Source organism: Sminthopsis crassicaudata, chromosome 4 (assembly GCF_048593235.1).
Source record: "Sminthopsis crassicaudata isolate SCR6 chromosome 4, ASM4859323v1, whole genome shotgun sequence".
Classification (NCBI taxonomy): domain Eukaryota; kingdom Metazoa; phylum Chordata; class Mammalia; order Dasyuromorphia; family Dasyuridae; genus Sminthopsis; species Sminthopsis crassicaudata.
Window position 1 is genome coordinate 468,261,251 of NC_133620.1, and position 22,328 is coordinate 468,283,578.

A 22,328-nucleotide genomic window follows, 5' to 3' on the forward strand; every position below is an offset into this window, starting at 1 on the left:
TCGGCCCTGATTCAGCAGCCCCTCTGCTCAGCAGTGAATAAGGACGTTCATCCAGGTCTTAGAGCCATGACACACACGTAGCCCTATGACAATCAGTTCCCCAAGTTGTTTTTTTTTTCAAAAACTTTATGTACCCCCATTGTAGACAGTAAACTCCTTGAAGCAAAGATTCCTTTGGTTTTGCCTTTTTTGGGCATGAACTCTATGGTCACAAGTCACCTTTGGCTGGAAAATGACTCCCCAACTACCATACCAACAATCAAAAAACAAAAACAAAAACAAAAACAAAAACAAAAACAAAAACAACACCAAGGACTGCTCTTGCTCCATGAGCAAGGCAAAAACAAAGATCCCTGGTGCCCCTTTATCCTGTCTTGCTCCAACTTTCACAAGTGACAGTAGTACAGTCCTTTACGATTTACAAAGCACTTTCCCTACATGATCTGGTCATCCCCACACATAGAACACACTCCCTCTTCATTTCCCCCTTACACCTCTCCTTCTTTAAGATGCTACATGATACCTTACAGATTCCCTCAATTGCTGCTACTGCCCTCCCCCTCTAACTATTATGTTATTCGCTTACTTGTATTCTGTATATACTAATATATGTAATGTTAATACATTATTTTCCTTCTCTTGGTCCATTGGTTCCCAAATGAACCTGTTCTCCAGGTCCCCCATTACTCTGTAAACTGGTTGGGAGTCAAGCTTGCCTTATGCTCTGTATTCTTACACCCATCACCTAACACAGCAATCTGACATGTTGTAGACAACTAATAAATGTTTGTTAATTGATGGATTTTCTTATCCATCGCATTTTCACAATGGCATTGCAAGGTAGAAAGAATTAAGTATTTTTATCTATATCTTACAGATGAGGAAACTGAGGCTGAGAGGTAAAGCAACTTGAGGCTTGAGATTGCAAGCTTCTTATTCTAGTCCCTTAGTATCTGCCTTTCGTGGTATAAACCTTCATAATCTGGGTTAGGAGCCTTGAAGTTCTGCAGACTTCATCAATAGCGCTGACTGCCAGCCCCAACACAACACAGGTCTTTGTTTTCTACATATTTTAATGTTAGAGTTTATTCAGTGTCAGTCAAATTCAACAAACACTGTGCTGGGATAAAAATAAAAAATAAAAATTTTAAAAAGGCAAAACCAAAAGTCCCTGCTGCAAAGAGTTTACAGTCTATAATGGGGGTACATGAAATCTTTGAAATAAAACCCAACCAATCACTGATTCTAATAGGTCTTGAGTGTTAATTGGGGACCTGTATGGCCTAGGGCAAGTCCTTAGCTTCTCTGTGCCTCAGCTTCTCTATTTGGAAAAGAAGTCAATTGGATGATCTCCTTTCCAGCTCTGAGTCTGTGATCCTTTGATCTTTCTGGCTCTCCGCTTCCTCATCTATCAAAGATGATAGCCTCCAAACTCCATTCCAGCTCCAGCCCCAAATCTCTGATGCTGTGTTCCACTGGGAGGCATTTTTCCAGTAGCAATTAACTTGCATCCCTCTTCCATGCTCCCTCTTCCATCTTCACTCCTGGCCAATGGCGGGCACTTACAAGACTATGTATGCAGTTAACTGTCAGAGGAATGGATTAAAACTACTAATCAGTCCCACACAGGCCAAGTGACTTTGACCTCATTAGTTCAGCACTCCAGGCAAAGGAGTAAACCAATCATGATCATCCTCTGGGTGAGATGCACAAAGACATCAAGCTCATGCCATTGACTGCTGGGAATTCACTCAAGAGAGGAGAGAACTCTTCTGTTTCCTGTCCCCATTGGCTGTTCCATATTGGAATCGTATGCTGTGTAATCCATTTTTCTTCTATCATCCATGTGTGGATATAATTAATGAGGATCTTTACCTCCAAAGTCAAGCGTAAAAAAACCAGTCTCCAAGAAGTCTCCAAATCCCAGTTCGGGAACCAATGGACCAAGAGAGGGAAAATAATTATAAGACTATGATTCCATTGTGCTTGCCTGGGCTCATTTCATTAGCGCTGAGCTAGAGCATAAAGCAGCCTGCTATGGCTAAGAAGCTGGCTTAAGCAGCTAGGGCAAGAATTTCCAAAGAACTCCAGTCTTGTAAACTTGAAGATAAACTTGACAATCACAGAATATGATAAACTGGACAATCACAGAATATGGTAAACTGGACAATCACAGAATATGGTAAACTTGACAATCACAGAATATGGTAAACTTGACAATCACAGAATATGGTAAACTTGACAATCACAGAATATGGTAAACTTGACAATCACAGAATATGGTAAACTTGACAATCACAGAAAATGGTAAACTTGACAATCACAGAAAATGGTAAACTTGACAATCACAGAATATGATAAACATGACAATCACAGAATATGATAAACTTGACAATCACAGAAAATTATAAACTTGACAATCACAGAAAATTATAAACTTGCCAATCACAGAAAATGATAAACATGACAATCACAGAAAATGATAAACTTGACAATCACATAAAATGATAAACATGACAATCATAAAATGATAGCTGGAGGGGACCTGGGAAGACCATAGAGTCTAATTCTTTCATTTTATAAATGTTAAACTATCAAAACACCCCCCCTTTACTCCAGGGACTGTAAGCTCTTTGAGGGCAGAAACTGTTTCCTTTCTGTCCTTTGTATTCAGAACTCGAGCCTAACACGTAACATATCCTTAATAAATTCTGGTTGAATTGTGCGGTATGGGCAGCCAGGTGGCACAGTGAAGAGAGTGCAGAGTCTAAAGTTAGGAAGATTCTTCTTCCTGAGTTCAAATCTGGCCTTAACCATCTACTAGCTGTGTGACCCTGGACAAGTCACTTAACCCTACTTGCCTCAGTTTCCTCATCTGTAAAATGAACTGGAAAAGGAAATAGCAAAGCACTCTAATATCTTTGCCAAGAAAATCCCAAATGGGGTTAGTTAAGAGTTAAATATGCCTGAAATAACGAAATACTAATTGTGTGGTAAATGGGTTTTGGAGTAAAGGACCAACTTTTGAATCTCAAGTCTATCATGTATTAATGTTTTGATTTTGGACAAATTCTTCCACTTTTATGAGTCTCGATTTGCTTATCTGTTAAATGAGAGGACTAACCTCTAAGCTTCTTCCCATCTTGAAATCTCTGATACTGATACTGTGGATTGAATTGAATGGAATCGGGAAGTGATTTGCTTTAATCGCAGTTTTAGGTTTAGATCTAACCCAATCTCTTCCCCAGAGAAGGGTGAGCCCAGCTGAAGGATAAGCAGATAGCCACCTAATAAAATTCGTTTAGTAGATAACAGGGCACACTGTGAAATGAAGGAGAGATATCTACATTTGGGATACTTGGTTCTCTAATTCTGGGTTCGAATCCTACTTTTGACATCTCCTAGTTGTGCAACTATGATCGCTTGATCTCTGATCCTCAGCTTTCTCATCTGTAAAATGAAGGGATTCAGTTAGCTGCCCCCTAAGGTCCTTTCCAGCTCTAAATCTATGGTCCTGAGGCCCTGTGGTTTGAATTCCAACTCAGCCATTTCCCATCTGAATATTATGACGTAGCCTTTGTGGGTCTCAGTTTCCTGCTCTGTAAAAAGATGAAGATGGACTGTATGACCTTTAGGATTATTTCTGGCTCTACATCTGTGGTCCCATGATCCCATAGAAGTAGGGTGGGTGAGAAGGAAACCTGAAACTATGTGCCAGGCACTGGGTTAAGCCCTTTAAATTATAACAGAACCAGAACATAATGAAACAGAACAGGATTAGTGGGAATATCCATTCCAAGATTAAGATGGGACATGAGTATCTTAAAGGAGATAGAGGCTGAGGTCTATGAAAAGATCTCATTTCAAATGCATCCATTCTCAGTAGAGAAGCCAGGGGAGGAAGGAAAGGAGGAGATCTAAGAAGACCTCTGGCCTTGAACGGGGGAATCTTTCTCAGACTCATTCAGGACAGAGCTGCTCTACAGTCCATTCCTTCACCCAATGAGGTTTTCAGCCCAAAATAGAAGCACAATAATTTTCCCCTGGCAACAGCTCCCACAAGGCCAGCCTAGACAGTCATGAGCCTTTGTCAAGAGTGGCTGCCTTAATATTTTCCTGCTTTGGCTCCATTAAGGCCAGTCCAAGCCACCCCTCATCTCTAGGCTCCCATGCTCTCTAGTTTATGGCAAAAATCCAAGCTAGAAATACTCTAAGCCTTTATTTAAACACTCTCTGGATCTGTTCAGGAACAAAAGGAAAAAAAAAAACCAAAACCTAGGTTCCTCCCACATACAAGGTGCTATGGAAATCATAGATCTAAGGTTGGAAAGGGCACGAGAAGCCACAAAGTCCGGTCCACTCATTTTATAGATGAGAAAACTAAAGCCGAAAGAAGCAAAATGGATTGGCCGGAGCAGAACCAGGGTTCAAATTAGGTCATAGGATCATATAAATGTTGAGTTAGAAGGGATTGGAGTCCAATTCTTAGACAGGTAGTAAGTAGCAGAGCTGGGTTTTTAGCTCATCTCATCACTGGGGTGCCCTCCTTTCTTGTTTGGGCTCTGAATTCAATAGCAATCAACAACCATTCCTTCTGAGGAGGTGGAGGCCCACCAGGGCTTCGCTTCTGCCCTGTGCCTTGATCTATAACCCTGAAGTCACTCCCCAGCTCGCCCCTCCAAATGTCACTTAAATTAGTTCCTCTGAGCCCTGAAGCTAAATGTGGCAGTCTCCTCCAATTAGACTGGAGAACCCAGATCATCTAGTCCATTTTCTTTGTAACTCCAGAGCTTAGCAAAGTGCCATAAAGGCAGCCTTCAGTAACTGCTTTTTCATCATTCATGTCCGCTGACTCCATGCCCTGCCCTATAGGTGCTTACGATCTACAAAAGATTAGAAATATACAGCCTTTAAAAAAAAAACAAAACAACCCTACAGTTCCAAGCAACACATGCTGATGTAAGATAACAAAAAGAGGACTAAGAACTCACTTCTGGCTAGGATGGTCGGGAAAGGCTTCAGGAGAGAGGATAGCCTTGAGTTTAATCTTTAAAAATGGGTAAATAGATAAATCCCCCATTACCATCAAATATATATATTTGTATACCTATATATGTAATATATATCTTCTATATAATACATATTGTGTGTGTGTGTGTGTGTGTGTGTGTAATGTAATATATATATATATATATATATATATATATATATATATATATATATATATATATATATATATATATATATATATATTCTGGGCAGGAGGAAAAGCACAAGTAAATAATAACTCATGTTCCTATAGCATCTTTGTCACAACCACTTGATGAGGTCAGTCAGACAGATATTCCCAAAGTGCTGAGACTCTGAGAAGACTCTAAAGGATCTCAGTTATAAGAGAAACCTCAGAAATCACCTCCACAGCTAGTATTTGGAGTAGGATTTGAACTCAGATCCCTGAGCCCAAGGCCAGTGTTCTACGCTCTCCTAGCACCGGTCATGCTGGAAAAGGCCAAGTGGTGGGACAAGATGGAAGCATGCTTTGGAGAGTAGTGAGCTTGCTATAGTGGCAAGCTTATTTAGGAGCCAAGTAGGGGAAACTGTAAAGAGAGGTTCAGTCACACTATAGAAGATCTTATTGCCAAGTTAAAGAAGTCAGATTTTATCACATAGGCGATGGGGAACCAGCAAAGATTTTTGAAGGAGACACACTCAGAACTGGACTTTAGGAAGATGAATCTGGAAGTAGGAGGTAGAGAAGGAAGAGAGAAGAATAAGGGACAACAACTTAAGAAGACACCTACCCTCGCTTCTTCATAGAGTGGGGTACTATGGGTGTGTAACACTACATCTGCTGGCAAGTTTTGCTGTATTTCTGTCCTCTTTATTCTTTGTTATGAAGGATGCTCTCTGGGAGGGGAAGGCAGGAGAGGTATGGGAAATGAAGCTAGTGTCAAAATAAAGGATAGTTTTAGAATTCATTTTTAAGGGTTACTGGAATAGCATAGGGATGAGGTGGTGTCCTGGGGAATAAATATTTATTTATGCATAAATTATTATCATATATTTATTTATATACATTTTATATTTATATTATAATATTTATTTATGCATAAATTATCATATATTTATTTATATACATTTTATGTTTATATTATAATATTTATTTATGCATAAATTATCATGTATTTATTTATATACATTTTATATTTATATTATATCTAAATTATCATATACATATATATAAATTACATACATAAATTAATAAATATATATAAATAGATAATAGACAGCATTGCTATAGCATTTAAGTTTACAAGGCTCTTTACATGTATTATTTCACTAGATCCTCACAAACGCCCTGTGAGATAAGTGGTGATTTTCTCACCATTTTACAGGTGAGGAAACTGAGGCTGAGAATAGTGAAGTGTCTTGCCCAGCATCATATCTAAGGGAGAATTTGAATTCAAATCATCCTGATTTTCTCAGTCTAGACCTCTTTCTTCTGGACCACATTGGAAATAGTTCACTGGGGTTATTATTGAACTGTGCTTAAGAGGAGATTGATGAATACAAAGTTTACTCTGAGTTTCTCATCTAAATAACCCAATGCTCTGGTTCTTCCTTCAATAATACATCTTCCATGCTCCCAGTGGATTATAAGAGAGTGGTCCATCAGGCCTCTGGGCAGGAAGGACAAGAAATGCTAATTCTTAGAAGCTACTTCAGTAACTCTGTAATTGAATGGATGGATGAAAAAGCATTTAGTGAATTCCTGCTTTGCGCCAATCACTGTGCTGGAGTACTGTGTCAAAAGTGAACTACTCCCTGCTCTCCAGGAGTTTGCATTCTAATGGAGGAGAACCATCTCTTTGTGGAGTGATGAGGAGAGAAAACTTTTGATGTGCACACTATTGGGACCATTGGTACTGGCAGTACGGTGGAGCCATTGGGCATCAATTCTCATTGCATGGGCAGTATTGACTTGAATGTTTCCGGAGCAATTTTCTTCATGCTCGCCAGTACAACCTCACATTGCTTCCATACACCCTCTATAGCAGCTGAACTCACCTCCCTGCCTCTCGTTTGGGGGTGTGCCTATTTTCTGTGCTCAGTTCATGAACGTCCCTCCACCCGGCATATTCTCTGGTCCACTTTTTACCTGCCCATCAAGGTCGAGTTTAAACAGCATCTTACTCCAAGACCATTTTGCTAGCCCTCCGTGCCTGTGAATTGTTGCTGCTGGATCCAGCAAAGCTTGAGAATGAATGAAGCCATGTGACCTAGGGGTTGGATAGAAGGCTCCAGGGCTCTGTAAAAAGGGCCAGTTTAAGAACCCCAGAACTCAACACAAGTTTTAGTCGGTAGCTGTTCCTTGGCATGAACATGCTTTTAATGCCTGGGAGCCTGAGGTGAGCTGAGCGTTGCTGCTTCCTTGAAATTTGAATCAGGGCATCCATATCTGGAACTAGAGCAGACCTCAGAGGCCATCCATTCCAACCTCCACATTCTACAGGTGAGGAAACTGAGGCACAGAGAGGCTAGGTGATTTGCCCACAGTCACACAAGTAGTAAGCTGCTGAGTTGAGATTTGATCTCAGGTCCCTTCTCTAGATCCAGCAGCTTCCCATGGCTGGTGCACATAACCTTCTGCTCAGAGGAGATGGTTATCTAGCCATGGCAGGCAGCAAAATTGTAACTGACTTATGGGTTCTACACACACACACACACACATATATATATATATATATATATATATATATATATATATATATATATATATATATATATATATATATATATATATATATATAGACACATACTATAGGTTCTATATGATAATGTGTATGTGTCTATATATATATATGTATATATAGGTTCTACCTTAAAACCAAGAAGTCTTATTGGAAGAACTGGGGCAAGCCCAAATCAGTCAATCAAGAAACATTTATTAAGTACCTCCTGTTTCCCTGACACAGTGCTTAATACCTACTGTATGCCCAGAGGTTTTCTCTGGTATTTCATAAAGGCTCCATGAATTTCCTTGACTTTAGCTGACTTTTCGTTATTCACTGCTGTCCCTCGTCATCTCTTCCATTTGTCTCTCCATCTCAGCTTTGGGCCTTTCTACATTTGCTCTCTCACCCTTTAGAATACGAGCTCCCGAGGAGCAGGGACTACCCTGGTTTGAATGCGCGTCCCCAGCACATAAGTGCTTAATCGATGTTTTCTCCATAACACATCCATTCGTTCACTCCCGCTGGGGGCTCTGACCTGGGCTGCTTCGGACTCCAGTTAGACGTGTTCCGTTGTGCTCTGCCTCCAACGCCAAGGTTGGCTACATCAGGGGCTCTCGCTAATTGATCTTTTATTGCACATGATGTTCTTGGAGCTAGAGCTTCCTGAACTCAGAGAGCAAAGTCGGTTACCCCAAATAAGACACCAATTAGTACTATACCTTTGAGCCAAGAAAACTTAACTCTCCTTTTTTAACAAGACCGCCTGCTGAGAAGTCTTCTCTAATTAAGGGGCGCTGGATAAAGGTTTGCCCCACCTGCTGGCGCTTGATCTCCATCTTCTAAGGTATCTGTGTCTTTGTCTTGGCTCCTTTGCTCTAAGGCTGTTCGGCTTAATAGCACACTTACTGGAGTTGGAATCAGAGGATCTGGGTTCAAATTCTGCACCTGCTGCTTATGACCTTAGGCACTTGACTCGTCTGGGCTAGTAAATTTCCCTAACTGTTAAATTAGGAAGTTGGACTAGATGGATGGTCCAGGTTTGATGACTTTTCCCATGGTCCCCCCACATCCAGCTTCCTCAGACTGAAGACCCAATGGCACCCCTTTGCAGAAACCTGAGTGTCCGTGCATGGTGGGGTCGTGCGCCTGCTCTAGGTCCACTTTCTGGGATTTCTCCCCACCTTGAGCCGTTCTCTGCAGCCAGCCCCAAAGCAGAGCTGTTTCATGAAGCACAGTCTCAAACAGAATGCTCCCTCCTGGAACAAAGGTAGAGACGGGGGAAGATGCTGCTTAGAGCTCTCCTGCTTCTCCCACCTCCACCCGCATCCTGAGGCTGGGGGAGGGAAGACTCCAAAGGCTTGTGAGCTCGCTTTCTGCTTTCAGGATCTAAGTATTTTATCCCAGACTCCCCAGGGTGGAAGACACCTCAGCAGATGTTAAATCCAACCCATTCTTGACCGAAGAACTCTCCACAACCTCCGTAGCCAGTGACGGTCCAGCCTCTGGCCAAAGAGCCCAAGGAAGGGCAGCTCCCAGCAGCTCCCCCCTTAAGGCCAGCTCTGGTAGTTAGGATCTCCTTCTGACCCCAAGCCTAAATCTGCTTCTTTGCCCCTTTCCCCAGTCTGTCTTCTGAGAGCAAAAGAGATCCAGGCCTTCCTTCACGGGACAGCCACCCAAAAACTTTGCCCCCTCCTGCATTTCATCCCCCAACCTTTTTTTCTCCAGGCTAAACATGGCCAGCAAACATGGCCAGCACTTTTAAGTAAGCTTTACACCCCAGCCCCAAGGACTGAAGTGTCTCTTCCTGTGTCTGAAAGGAGTCTCTTTCCCCCCATCCTAAAGAAGAAAGGATACGAGAATGCCCTCGAGGGGCAAGAAGTCAGCAACCGCACTGAGGGCAAGGTACCAGGGCTCCCACATAGCCCACCTGTGCCAAAGGGGGACACAAGAGCTTCTGCTGGCCCGACACAGCCTTCGTTCTGCAAAAGGTTCGGGGCTGCCTCAGTTAGAGCAAGGGGGTGTGAGGAGGCAGAAGATGCTGCTGCTCCTGGTCCTCCCCCAGCAGTGTCAGCCATGAGCTCTGGGAGAGAGATGCAGTGACTCCACGATCAAGAGCAGGGGATGAGAGGATCTGGAAAACAACTGATCCCCAAATAGTGTATTCATTGTTCATCAGGGACCTGATGCTCTTCCAGCCCCCTCTGCCTTTTCCCCATCCTCCCTCCTCTTTCCCTCCCTCTCTGTCTCTCTTCTCTTTCTGTCTCTCATTTTTCTCTCTGTCTCTGTCTTGTCAGCTTTACCAATCATTTCCCGTTAAGAATTTATTTGTTCTTTGTTTTAAGAGAAACTAATCTCCACCCGATAGCATGGCTGCTTATTGAAACATTGGCTTATTTATGTGTGTCCTCAGAAAATATAAAGCATATGGATGACAAGGTCCCCAAAGAAAGAGAAAAGAAAAACAGAGACAGAGAAAGCAGAGACAGAGAGAGAGAGAGAGACTGATAGTCGCAGAAAACGTTCTCAGCTTTGGGAGTTAGGAGCTAGCCAGAAAAGAGATTTTGTGACCCACATTTTATAACTTCCCCAAATCAGAACAACCCCAAATGAATCCAGACCAAAAAAATACTTAGGTACAACAAGTCTCTGGCTGTCACCGTGGGGGAAGGGCTGGAGTTCACTTCAGGCCCCCTCAGTTCCTTTTTTCTTTCCAAGCAATTGGAGAGAAATCCTTCCCTGCAGGAGTGGAGGGTCACGGCTGAATGGTGGCCGTGCAAACACAACATGAGGAAGGAGCCCCTAAGAGGAAGTCATCAGCCCTGCTCTTCAGCTCTTCATCTTCGACCCCAGATACAGCTCTTAAACCCACCCTCAGAAGTGTTAGACTGTGATCTGGTGGTTATAGCATTTCTCTGCTGGTAGAAAGTAAGCTAGCTCAGGGCCAGAACTGGAGGGCTCAGCACCAAGCATATGCTGGACAAACAGTAGGAGCTTAATCAATGCCCTTTCATTTGAGTCAAAATGAACTGAAATGCAATAAATGGAACCTTCTAACGTCATTCTTATGTTAGTCATAGAATTACTTTTTATTAAAATTTCAAAATTAATATCATAATAACACCATGATTTTTGGTGGCTGCTGACTGCTTTTCTTCCTTACTCTCACCACCATCCAGCCCTCTCTGATATCATTCCTTGGCCATGAGAGACATATCCCAAAACCTGGGTTACTGAAGGTCACAACGTTCCATATTGTTTCATGTCCTGGTGGGACCTCAAGCTTTCCTAGGAAAAAGAAAAAGAAAGACCTGAGGAACTGGAGATGCAGTGGGTACCATATTGTACTTAGAAAGAGGAAGGCCTGAGTTAGAATCCTGCCTCAGACACTAACGACCCATGTGTCCTTTGGCAAGTTACTTATTATACCTCTCTGTAAAATGGGGATATAGTATTGTAAAGATCAAATGAGATAGCATGAAAAATGCCTTGCCAACCTTAAAGCACTCTCTGAATCCTAATTGCGATTATGATGATGATCATATTATTGTATGGCATCTTTTTCTTATTATTACATATTTATATATTATGGTATATATTATACTTGGAAGCAACAATCCAGGGAGAACAGAGGCGTTGGGATCCACCCCTCAGTGGAGGCGGACTCTTTTTTTGAATGTGGCTTCCCGGGGAGTTGGTCTGGATGTGGCGTCCTTCTCGGAACCTTCCTTGGGGAGCTCCAGGCAGATCAAGAAGAGTCAGATATGACTGAAAACATCTCAATAACAACAACTAAAAGAAATATATACATATACATATATATAAAATATAATATTTATAAATACTATAATAATATGATAAATGATATATTTTAAAAATAAAAATAATAAAGGAATATAATATAACAAAGTATATATACATGTATATATGTACACTTATGTATATATATAAAGGAATAGGACCATCTTATATGTTTATCTATGTCGATAGACATATATGCATATTAGGAAAGTAGATGATCCTATTCTCTAACATTTCTGTTCTTTACGTGTCATATTAACTATGTTTTTGTTTGTTTTTTTTTTCTCCTGAGGCTGGGGTTAAGTGACTGGCCCAGGGTCACACAGCTAGGAAGTGTTAAGTGTCTGAGACCAGATTTGAACTCGGGTCCTCCTGATTTCAGGGCTGGGGCTCCATCCACTGCGCCACCCAGCTGTCCCATATTAACTATGTTTTATGTTCAAATGTCCATTAGTAAGAGCTCGGAGGGCTGGCTGATTTGAATAAGCCCCAGGAGAGAACCTGAAATAAGCTAAAACTGCGTTGTAGACGGGGCCAAACACAAGCCAGATTCAAGTAATTAGAGGGAAATCTACTCACAATTGGACCGTGATCAACTGCACAGAAACGAGGGCATCAAACTTGGCACTCGGTACCATGAGTGAATGTCCAAAGGAAGCAGAAGAAGCCACAGTAGGAAAAGAGGCAATCATGAATGACTTCTTGGAAGAGGCAGCATGTGAGTCAACCCCGGAGGACATTCAGGATTTCAGCAAGAGGAACTAAGAAGAAGGGCAAACGCCTGTGTCTAAGGGCATCGAATTAAAGCGGGGACCTTAGAAAACATCTGGGCCAGCCCCTCACTGAACAAAAGGCAGAAGTGAAAAAGGCCCATGTATGACGTTGGAGGGAAGCTGAGGTGCTCCATTCAGAGCACCTGAAGGGGAACCGTAGGGTCAGGGAGGGACCTCGAATGCCAGACTGAACTCTATGCAGCGGGCAGCAGAGGGCCGCGGAATAGCTTCTGAGGAGGGAGTAATTTCATTGAACCTGACCTTTTTAAAAAACTTGCCCGTCCCTTTCATCAGGGCGGGGAACTCCCAGAAGGAAATACCCTTCTGCAGCTGCTCCGCACCCTGAGTTTGGAGAGAATCCTGGAACACTGGAAAGTAATTGGGTCACATCGCCAGCCCATTGTACATTAGCAAGATTGACTTGGCAAGATGTCTGCAGGACGGATGGGGGAGGCTGCAGATGGAGGTGGGAGAGGCCTTGGGAACAGGCTAGGGGAGAAGTACCACAGTCTTACCTGGAGGGAAGAGCAGAAGAAGTATGGCTTGGCCCGCCCGGCACCGTGCCAGCCTTTCCCCCTCTCCTCTCTTCCAAGAACTTCCAAGAAGAGGGCACTTTCCCACAGCAGGGCCCATCTCCCCCTCCCCCTCCCCTTTGTTCAGTCGCTCCTGCCTAGAATGCTCTCACTCCTCATCCCCCTTTCAGTGGCTCCTTCCCCAACCTCCTGAGGTCACGGCTGCCCCGTTACACTAATGGTTCTGCTGTATTTTTTGCTGTATTCTTCTCTTTCCTTTTATGGCTTATCCTAATGGATATACTTATTGTTCTCCCCGTTAAACTGTAAGCAAGGGACCTTTATGTGCGTCTTTATATCCCGGGTGCCTGGCACATAGTAGGTGCTTCATAAATGCCTGTTGAGTAATTTCAATACCTGGTTTCCTTTAAGAATTTAACAGAAGCATCTCCTCCTGCTACAAATCTCTCCTAATTTCAGCCCCTCCACCCCCCATAGCTCCCTAGTGCTCTTCCTCCAGTACAAAGGCCGGGGCCAGAGGTCCCAGAAGGTGCCATTATAGCTGTCCACATACACCCCTGTTCCACCCCAGCCAATTAAATGTCTCGATATCACCACATAGTAAATCCACAGGGGAAATCTAGCTGGGGGCTCCAGGGCCCTCCTGCACTTAGGAAACAGGTTCCTGATCCAGTGAGTATACACAGCATGTGCTCTAAGGCCTGGGCTCTTATTGGCCGGTCTCTGTATTACAGCTCCCCCAATAGAAGGGAAGCGTTGTGAGGGCAGGGACTGACTGTCTTTGTACCTCCAACTCCACACGGGGTCTTTAAAACAAATGCCCCTCAGGGCCTCGGTTCCTTACCACCCAAGACAAAGGGCCAGTGGGTCTGAGTGGAAGTGGAACAGGAATTCTGTCTTTCTTCAAGAAAGAGATGGAGGAGGCTGGTCCAAGACTAACCAGGAAATGGGGGGGGGGGGAAGAAAGGACATTGGCAGAAAGGTTGGGGGTACTGGATAGAGCATCAGTCCTGAAGTCAGGAGGACCTGAGTTCAAATTTGACCTCAGACTTCCTAGCTGTATGACCCTGGATAAGTCACTTAACCCTAATTGCCTCTGCAAAAAAGGAAGCAAGGAAAAGGAAGGAAGCAAGGAAAAGGAAGGAAGGAAGGAAGGAAGGAAGGAAGGAAGGAAGGAAGGAAGGAAGGAAGGAAGGAAGGAAGGAAGGAAGGAAGGAAGGAAGGAGAGGAAAGGAAGAGAGGAAAGGAGGAAGGAAGGAAGGAAGGAAGGAAGGAAGGAAGGAAGGAAGGAAGGAAGGAAGGAAGGAAGGAAGGAAGGAAGAGAGGAAGGAAGGAAGGAAAGAAGGGAGGAAGGAAGGAAGGAAGGAAGGAAGGAAGGAAGGAAGGAAGGAAGGAAGGAAGGAAGGAAGGAAGGAAAGAAGGGAGGAAGAAAGGGAGGGAGGGAGGAAGAAAGGAAGGAAGGAAGGAAGGAAAGGGAGGGAGGAAGGAAGGAAGGAAGGAAGGAAGGAAGGAAGGAAGGAAGGAAGGAAGGAAGGAAGGAAGGAAGGAAGGGAGGGAGGGAGGGAGGGAGGGAGGGAGGGAGGGAGGGAGGGAGGGAGGGAGGAAGGAAGGAAGGAAGGAAGGAAGGAAGGAAGGAAGGAAGGAAGGAAGGAAGGAAGGAAGGGAGGAAGGAAGGAAGGAAGGGAGGAAGGAAGGAAGGAAGGAAGGAAGGAAGGAAGGAAGGAAGGAAGGAAGGAAGGAAGGAAGGAAGGAAGGAAGGAAAGGAGGAAGAGAGAGGAGGAATGAAGGAAGGAAGGAAGGAAGGAAGGAAGGAAGGAAGGAAGGAAGGAAGGAAGGAAGGAAGGAAGGAAGGAAGGAAGGAAGGAAGGAAGGAAGGAAGGAAAGAGAGGAAAGGAAGAGAGGAAAGGAGGAAGGAAGGAAGGAAGGAAGGAAGGAAGGAAGGAAGGAAGGAAGGAAGGAAGGAAGGAAGGAAGGAAGGAAGGAAGGAAGGAAGGAAGGAAGGAAAGGAGGAAGAGAGAGGAGGAATGAAGGAAGGAAGGAAGGAAGGAAGGAAGGAAGGAAGGAAGGAAGGAAGGAAGGAAGGAAGGAAGGAAGGAAGGAAGGAAGGAAGGAAGGAAGGAAGGAAGGAAGGAAGGGAGGGAGGGAGGGAGGGAGGGAGGGAGGTTGGGGGAAAGGCACCTAGTGGGTTAGGATGGATCCCTCCAGTGCTTGGAGAGGCTCAGAATAATTAGCACCATTTGAATATTTAAAGTTTCTTGGTGTGAACTACAGCCTAAGCGACCTTTGTTTCTCCTCCCCCTCTTCCTCCATCCTCCCATAACTGCCCATCAGCTCCCTGTTCTGGAGGGCAGCCTGTGCATTTCCGAGTCTGGGATGCTATGATCTCATCGCCCATATGCCATCTTGTTCATTACTGTCGACGTTTCGCCCACCAGCCTGTGCTGGGGGTGCCAGTGCCCTGGAGTGTTTTACTAAGATGGAAACTCCAGATTCCCATCAATATATAGCTAGGTAATAAATACAGCAGGGGGATGGCACAGGCTGCCAAAGCGCCCGCCAAGTCATTAGGAGCTGAGCTCGCAGAGGATCCCGGGAGACGCGGTGTTCTGTTCTTTGTCTCTGCCCCGAAAGGAGGCCGCCCCTGAGTGCCCTCCCAGGGATGGGGCACCTCCCCGCCAGGAGAAACCTTGCCACTCTCACTAACCAAGCAACACTGGGGCAGAGACAAAAGGCCCTAGTTCAACTCCTCCATTGCCGCTCACTCCCCATGTAATTTGGGGCAAGTTCCTGAGCTCTCTGTACCTCAGTTTCCTCATCTGTAGAAGGAGGGAACCAGGCCAAATGATTTCTAAGGGCTTTTCCAACTCAAAACCGATTTCTCCGAGACACTGTGACCTCTGGGCTTCCTCCCGGGCAGTGGAGGAAGATTTAGGTTTCATATATGGAAAACCTTCTTAAACCGCCGGAATGATCCAGAAGCAGGATGGCCAGCCTCAAGAGGCTTCCCCTTCCCCTCCCTAAGGTGACTCTCTTCAAGTAGAGATTAGATGACCCCTTGTAGGGTGTGAGGTAAAGGGGATTCTTGTAAACCCCACAGCCCGGGTAGCCTCCTCTCACACGGGGCCCCATTTTGGTCTCCAAATGGAACCCAGATTTGGATTTCCCATAAGGGGGCAAAAGTGTCTGACCTTAAAAAAGGTGGTCAGGGTCTCTTTCTCCTTCTCCCTCTGTCTGTCTGTCTTTATTGCTCTGTCCCTCCCTCCCTCTGTGTGTATGTATGTGTCTCGTTCTCTGTCGGCCTCTCTCTGTCTCTATGTCTCTGTCTCTGTCTCTGTCTTTCTCTCACTCACTGATTCCCCTTTCTCTTTCTCTTTCTCCAAAAATAATTCCTTCTAGAAAAAGAACTAAACACGTATTTATTTCCTCTACCACATAAACTTCCAAAAACATCTCAGAGTGCACAGCGACAAAAGGAGAGACACAAAACATCTCATTAGCCTATTTAGCTCAGGCTTTGTCCCAGAAAGGCAAAGACCCCTCGGTGGAGGAGTTGAACAGGTATCTCCTTTCTGCACTCACTTCAGCTCTGTACTGTCCAAACCACTCATTGTGATCATTTCTCTTGCCCATTCGAGCCTCCGTCTCTTTTTCCCTTCAGCAGCGGGGTCTCGCTGCAACGCTAGCCGTCATCTCCAAGAACATTCCTCCTTTGGTCAGCAGATGCCTGACCCTTGACATCTGGAACTCTTGACCCACAGGCTTAGCACTCAAGCTGGAAATGCCCATTTCTCAGGATTACTGGTCACACAGGATAGGAAACAGGCAGGAGAGGGCAGTTGGGACCTGTGGTCCCACCTTGGGCTGACCCCTGGACCAGCAGACAGCTCATTATTGCCACGTACTTCTAACATAAGTCATCCCCCTGCTGGGGCTGCCACTGGGTCAGGGGACATAAATCTCTCCCTCCTTGCTGGGAAAAGAATCCCAAGCAAGCAATGGGGCCGTTTCTCCTTGATTATTTCCACCTGCTAATTGTGAGTGTTCCCCTTTCCCCCTTACCCAGGTCTCTGTCTCAGGTCCTCTTCTTCCTCTGTATTTGCTTGGTGACTTTATCAGCTCCCATACATTCAATTATTATCTTTATACAGAGAATTATTTATCCAACCCTAACCTCTCTCTAGACCTCCAGCCTCACATCTCCAAGCGCCTCCCATGCATCTCAAACTGGATGTTCTATAAACACAATTAAACTCATGTTCACACACACCCCAAGCCCTCCCTTCTTCTAACGTTTCTATTGCAGCCATCTCCCCAGTCTCCCTGGGTCACAACCTAGATGTCCTCCTCTCCAACCTCCATCCACCATCGCCAATCTGTGGCAAAGCCTTGGATTTGACCTTTGGGATATCTTTTCTTCACCTTTCCTGGCACTGCTGTCACCCTCATCACCTCACACCTCAAGGTTCGCCCTATTCCAGTCCATCCCCAATTCACAACAGAGTGCAGCTCCGACTACATCACCTCTTATTCAATAACCTCCAGTGGCTCCCTATTACCACCACCAAGGTGAAATACAGAACCTTCTGTTTGGTTCTCAAAGTCCTCGGAACCTGCCCCTTCCCCATCGTTCCCATCTTCTTACACCTGGCTCCCTGAACACCACCATCCAGTAACTCTGCCTTTATTGCTATTTCTCAAACGAGCCCCGCCATCTTCCGATCCCGGCCACCCCGGCCACCTGAAACCCGCTCCCTCTTCACCTTGGTCTCCTGGTTTTCCCAGCTTCCTTAAAGTCTTAAAATCCTGTTTTCTTCAAGAAACCTTTCCCCAAAACCCTCCAAGATTATCTCTAGTTATCCAGTAGCTATTTACAAGTTTTCTCCCTCTCTAATCCCTCTCCTCCCTTAGATTACAAATTACTTGAGGACAGACACTATTTTGGGCCTTTCTTTATATCCCCAGCTCTTAGCACAGTGCCTGGCACTTCAAAAGCACTTCATAAATAATTATTAACTTGGATTCTCTTCCTCTTTTTCTTGCCTTTTCTCCTTCCCTCTCCTCTCTTCAATCCCTACTTCTCTCCTTCCTTCTCCCCTTTCTTCCTCCTCTTTCTCTACCCTTCTGCTGTCTTCTCCTTCCCCCTCCTCCTCTCCTGTCTCTCCTTTTCCCCCCTCCTTTCCTCTCTCTCTCTCTCTCTCTCTCTCTCTCTCTCTCTCTCTCTCTCTCTCTCTCTCTCTCTCTCTCTCTCTCTCTCTCTCTCTGTCTCTCTCTGTCTCTCTCTCTGTCTCTCTCTCTCTCTCTCTCTCTCTCTCTCTCTCTCTCTCTCTCCTTTCATCCCCTCCCTTTCCCTCCCCCCACTCTCCAAAGAAGTACCTGAATGTCACAGAAAGTTCCTCCAAACGCTGATCCCAATCTCTTTGTTCAGCTCTGTTCAAAGGGGAACTAATTAAATTACTGGAGCTTTAGCCAGTCATTGTTCACTGGCTCCGGATTCCTTCAGAGAGCCAGAGGCTTTCTCCTAAACCAGCTTTTCTCCTTTCATGATGTCTTTTAATGATGGGAGTTTCTCAAGCCACTGGGGTGGGAGTGAGGGTGCAAGGGGGGAGGACCAAAGCACTGGGAAGAGAAAGAAAAAGTCAAAGGGAGGAGGAAAGCTGCCCAGTGATCCTAGGAGAGATGAGTCGGCCCACAAGGCCCATCCAACAGGAACCCGTCCAAGGCTGATGTGTCTGTGCTGAGTTTTACAAAGGATCTTCATTGAGTTTAACTATCTTTATTAAAGACTCTTGGTTTAGTTATCAAGGAAGTTCCTTTGCTTGTTTTGACCAGCGGAAGGAGAGCAAACATAAGCATTGTCAGGCTAATCAAACCCTGATTCGCCTCCTCTTCCTCGGTGGCCACTAACTCCAGGGGTCTTGATAAATCTGCCGGCAGCTGGCGGACCCAAGGGCCTCCTCTCCCTCATCATGTCTCCTGAGCTGGACCAGGCCGGATTGAAGCGGGTCAGCGCTGAGGGAGCTGGAGCATCCACAGGAAGGCTGTCTCTCTCTGGAAAACCTTGCCTGGCATAGCCCTCATAGACCCATTCCCATGAGTACTTCCTGAGGTACAACCTCCCATCCACCTCCCACATGTAAAACAGTGATGGATAGCATGTCCCAAATGCTCCCCGGCCTCCCCTTCTCAGGACCTTTCCCTGTCCTGTTCCCTGAAGCTAAAAGTCCTATCTCCTCACCTTCTCCTACTGGATTTCTACCATCCTTTAAAATATAATTCAAATGCTGCCTCCTCCAGGAAGGCCATCCTGACTCCCCGGACAGTCTTTGAGCACGGTAGAGGATGGGGTCGCCGCATAACACAGCACAGAGACCTAGTGCCTTGCCTTGGGCCCAGAGTTCCAGAAGGAATCGGGTGGTGAGGTTTCCTCTGTGTCCCTGATGCCATCTTTTGCCTTCATGGAAGTTGGGGAAGAAGGGATGCTTCCAGATGTGGGTGAGAAGCCACCGAGCACACTTAGAAGAAGAAAAAAACAGAAACGGGCTGTTGGTCTCTTTTTTCCAGGGAGTTCTTGGTAGTATAGCCCAGTGCTGCCCACTACAAAATATTAGAGCTTTTCTGATCAATCAGAAACATTTATGATGAAGTGCCCACTCTGTGCGAAGTAGCATGGGATGGATTGAGTTCAAATCGCCCCTTAAACGAACCAAGAAAATGTAAGCAAGCTCTTTAGAGGCAGGACCCGGTGGGGTTTTGCCTCTGCCTCCAGTATTGCCCCGGACGTAGTTGACATTTAATAAACGTTCATTGGCTTGAATTGCCCTGTAGTGATGTTTTGGTACTTCCATCTTCCATAGATTTCAGCGACCATCTTCTGGAAGTGGTGGGGCTGGGGGGCGCCATGGAGATGGGGCAAATCTACACTGGACTGAAGAGCGCTGGGAGGAGGCTGGCTCAGTGCGCCTCCATTACCATCAGGTACGTGGCCTCGTTGCCCAGCGGCAAAAGACTCCATTACCGCAACAGAGAAATCTTGGGAGGGCGGAGGAGAAAAGCGGGTTATTTCCAACCCTTCTAGTGAACAAAGAAAACACCTTGAGGACAGATAATGTGTTAGAAATTGTTCGGTGAATGTTTGTGGAATAAATGAAAAACAAGGAAAAGAAGAGGGAGACCAGGGAGGGCTGGCCCCATGAGCAGCCACCCTTAGTTACTGCTGGCCTGGGACCTAGACCTCCAAAGATGACTCTGTGTCTCTCCTTCTCTCCCCCTCTCTCTCTCGCTTTCTCTGTGTCTCTCTCTCTGTCCCTCTCAGTTCTGTCTCTTTCTCTCTCCCTCTCTGGATGCAGGTATCTCTAGCTCTGTCTCTCTGTGTGGGTCTCTCTCCTCTTCCTCTCTCTAGCTTTCTCTGTGTCTCTTTGTGTCTCTCTTGGTTCTGTCTCTTTCTCTCTCTCTCCCTCTGTCTCTATCTGTGTGTCTCTCTCCCCTTCTTTCCCTCTCTCTCTCTTTCTCTCTGTATCTCTCTGTATCTCTCTCTGTTGTGTCTCTCCCTTCTGTCTGTTTGTATCTCTCTATCTCTGTCTGTGTGTGTGTCTCTGTCTCTATCCCTCACTTCTCTCTCTCCCCCTCCTTCTCTCTGTCCCCCACCTCTCTATCTCTTATCTCTGTGTCTCTCTCATTATATATGTATAATATATCTCTCCCTTTTTTCCTTATCTCTCTCTCATTTCTCTTCCCCTTCCTTTCTTTCTCAATCTCTGATTCTGTCTCTGTCTTTCTATCTCATAATCCCCAAAGGCAAATCCCTAGGACACTGATTAAGAGTTCCCTCCTTTTTCTCCTATAAATGCATATCCAGGAGAAGGCTTTTCCTCTATCATTTCCACCATCATCCCAATTTTTCCTTCTGCCAGTAACACTCCCAGATGACCCTCTTTCCTCCCGTTCTAGTTCCTGCCTTCTAAAGCAGCGGTTCTCAAATTTGGTAGCCTCCGGGCCCTTTTACAATCTAGAACATTATCGAGGCCCCCCCCAAGGAGTTTTTGTTTCCATGGATTATAGCTATTTTAGACATTTAAAATCGTAATATTACGCAAAAATAATTTGGAACTCAAGGATCCCTGAAAAGTTCTCAGGGACTCCCATGTGGATTGCATGGGGAGCGCCATTATTTTCAGGTAAGTAAATGTGTAAAGTACCGTGTCCCCTCCTGGAAGTGGAAGCCATTCAGGAAACTCCTGGATGGACAAATCTCAGAACAGGCCCCAGGGGTGTTTTCTGCAAAGCAAAGGTATTACCTCACCGCAGTGATTTAACCAATCTCTCATCACAGGACTCAGGGCCCCTCACCTTGCATAATTGAAGGAGCTCTAGTATTTGGCAGGAATCCTGGTTGAACCAAAACCCAGCCCCCCAGCCCACCCCCTTCAAAGTGAGTTCCATGAAGGTGCCCTCAGGGACCCCACCTCCCTCCAGGTGGCCTTTGGGACTGACAGACTCAGGAGCTGTCAGGCTTTCAGGGATCATCTAGACCAGCTGTATCATCTCCCAGATGGGGTAACCTAAGGGCAGGGATGCTGAGTGATGCTACCATAGATCTAGAGCTAGAAAGGATTTCAAAAGCAAACTCCCTCACTTTACAGAGGAGGAAACTGAGGATGTGGCAGTTAGATAATGTATCCCAGAGCACACAAGTCCCTCGGTTCCAAATCCGGAGCTCCCCATCCTGTCTCACCCTGACAACTGCTCCAGCTCCTGTGAACGATCCAACTCTCTCTAAACAGTCAAGGATAAACTTTCCCATTTCATTACATCTCCTCCCCCTAATTCCATGATTATCTCCTCTGCAAAAGCTCATTGTTCTTCTCTTTTATTGTTGCTGCTGTTCTGGGTTCTAGGACAACCAAGATGTTGCCCATGCAAGTGGACGGGGAGCCCTGGCTGCAGGCACCCTGCACGGTGAGTGGGGCCCGTCTTGGACACTGGTTAGAGGAGCTGTCTGTCCCCCTGGGCTCCAGCGACCACTGGCTGGCTGAACACAAAGCAAGCTGAGCTGTAGCTGCACATGAAATCACCAAAGACTCAGCCTTAGAGTCTGAAGGAGCCTCAGAGATCCCCAAACCTGCCCTGCTCACGATGCAGAAACTTGAATACTCTTTTTTTTTTTTTTGGAGGGGGAGGAGGTAATTAGGGTTAAGTGACCTGCCCAAGGTCACAGAGCTAGAAAGTGTCTGAGCCCAGATTTGAACTCCTGACTTGGACACTCTTGAGAGTCAGGTTTCCATATTGCACAAAACTCCCTTGATCAGTACCTGTCCCGGCCATCACTCAAACCACGCTCTTCCACAGGCACCGGCCTGCCAAGGTCTCAAGCCACTGCCCAGAATGGAGAGAATGTGCCAGGTGGGAGCCACCCGGGGCTGGTTTTGTTTTGATTTCCCTTTGTTTTTCATTCAATTTTAAGTTCTAAATTTTCTCCTTCCCACTCCCCT

At 45.5% G+C, this 22,328-nt stretch overlaps 1 protein-coding gene and 1 long non-coding RNA gene across 2 annotated transcripts in view; one reads left to right on the top strand and one right to left on the bottom strand.

The window, feature by feature from the left end:
• The window catches only part of DGKG (diacylglycerol kinase gamma), a 213,458-nt gene that overhangs the window by 188,166 nt on the left and 2,964 nt on the right, over positions 1-22,328 (top strand). Inside the window, exons 37-38 of the mRNA XM_074264238.1 lie at positions 19,695-19,815; positions 21,735-21,795. Of these exons, the coding sequence (XP_074120339.1) occupies positions 19,695-19,815; positions 21,735-21,795 (182 nt within the window). The remainder of the gene's footprint in view (positions 1-19,694; positions 19,816-21,734; positions 21,796-22,328) is intronic.
• On the bottom strand, positions 10,690-18,570 carry LOC141541465 (uncharacterized). Its single transcript, XR_012481813.1, has 4 exons — positions 18,214-18,570; positions 12,114-12,295; positions 11,338-11,511; positions 10,690-11,021 (listed from the first exon to the last, which is right to left on the bottom strand). It is a non-coding gene; the product is annotated as an uncharacterized LOC141541465 (long non-coding RNA).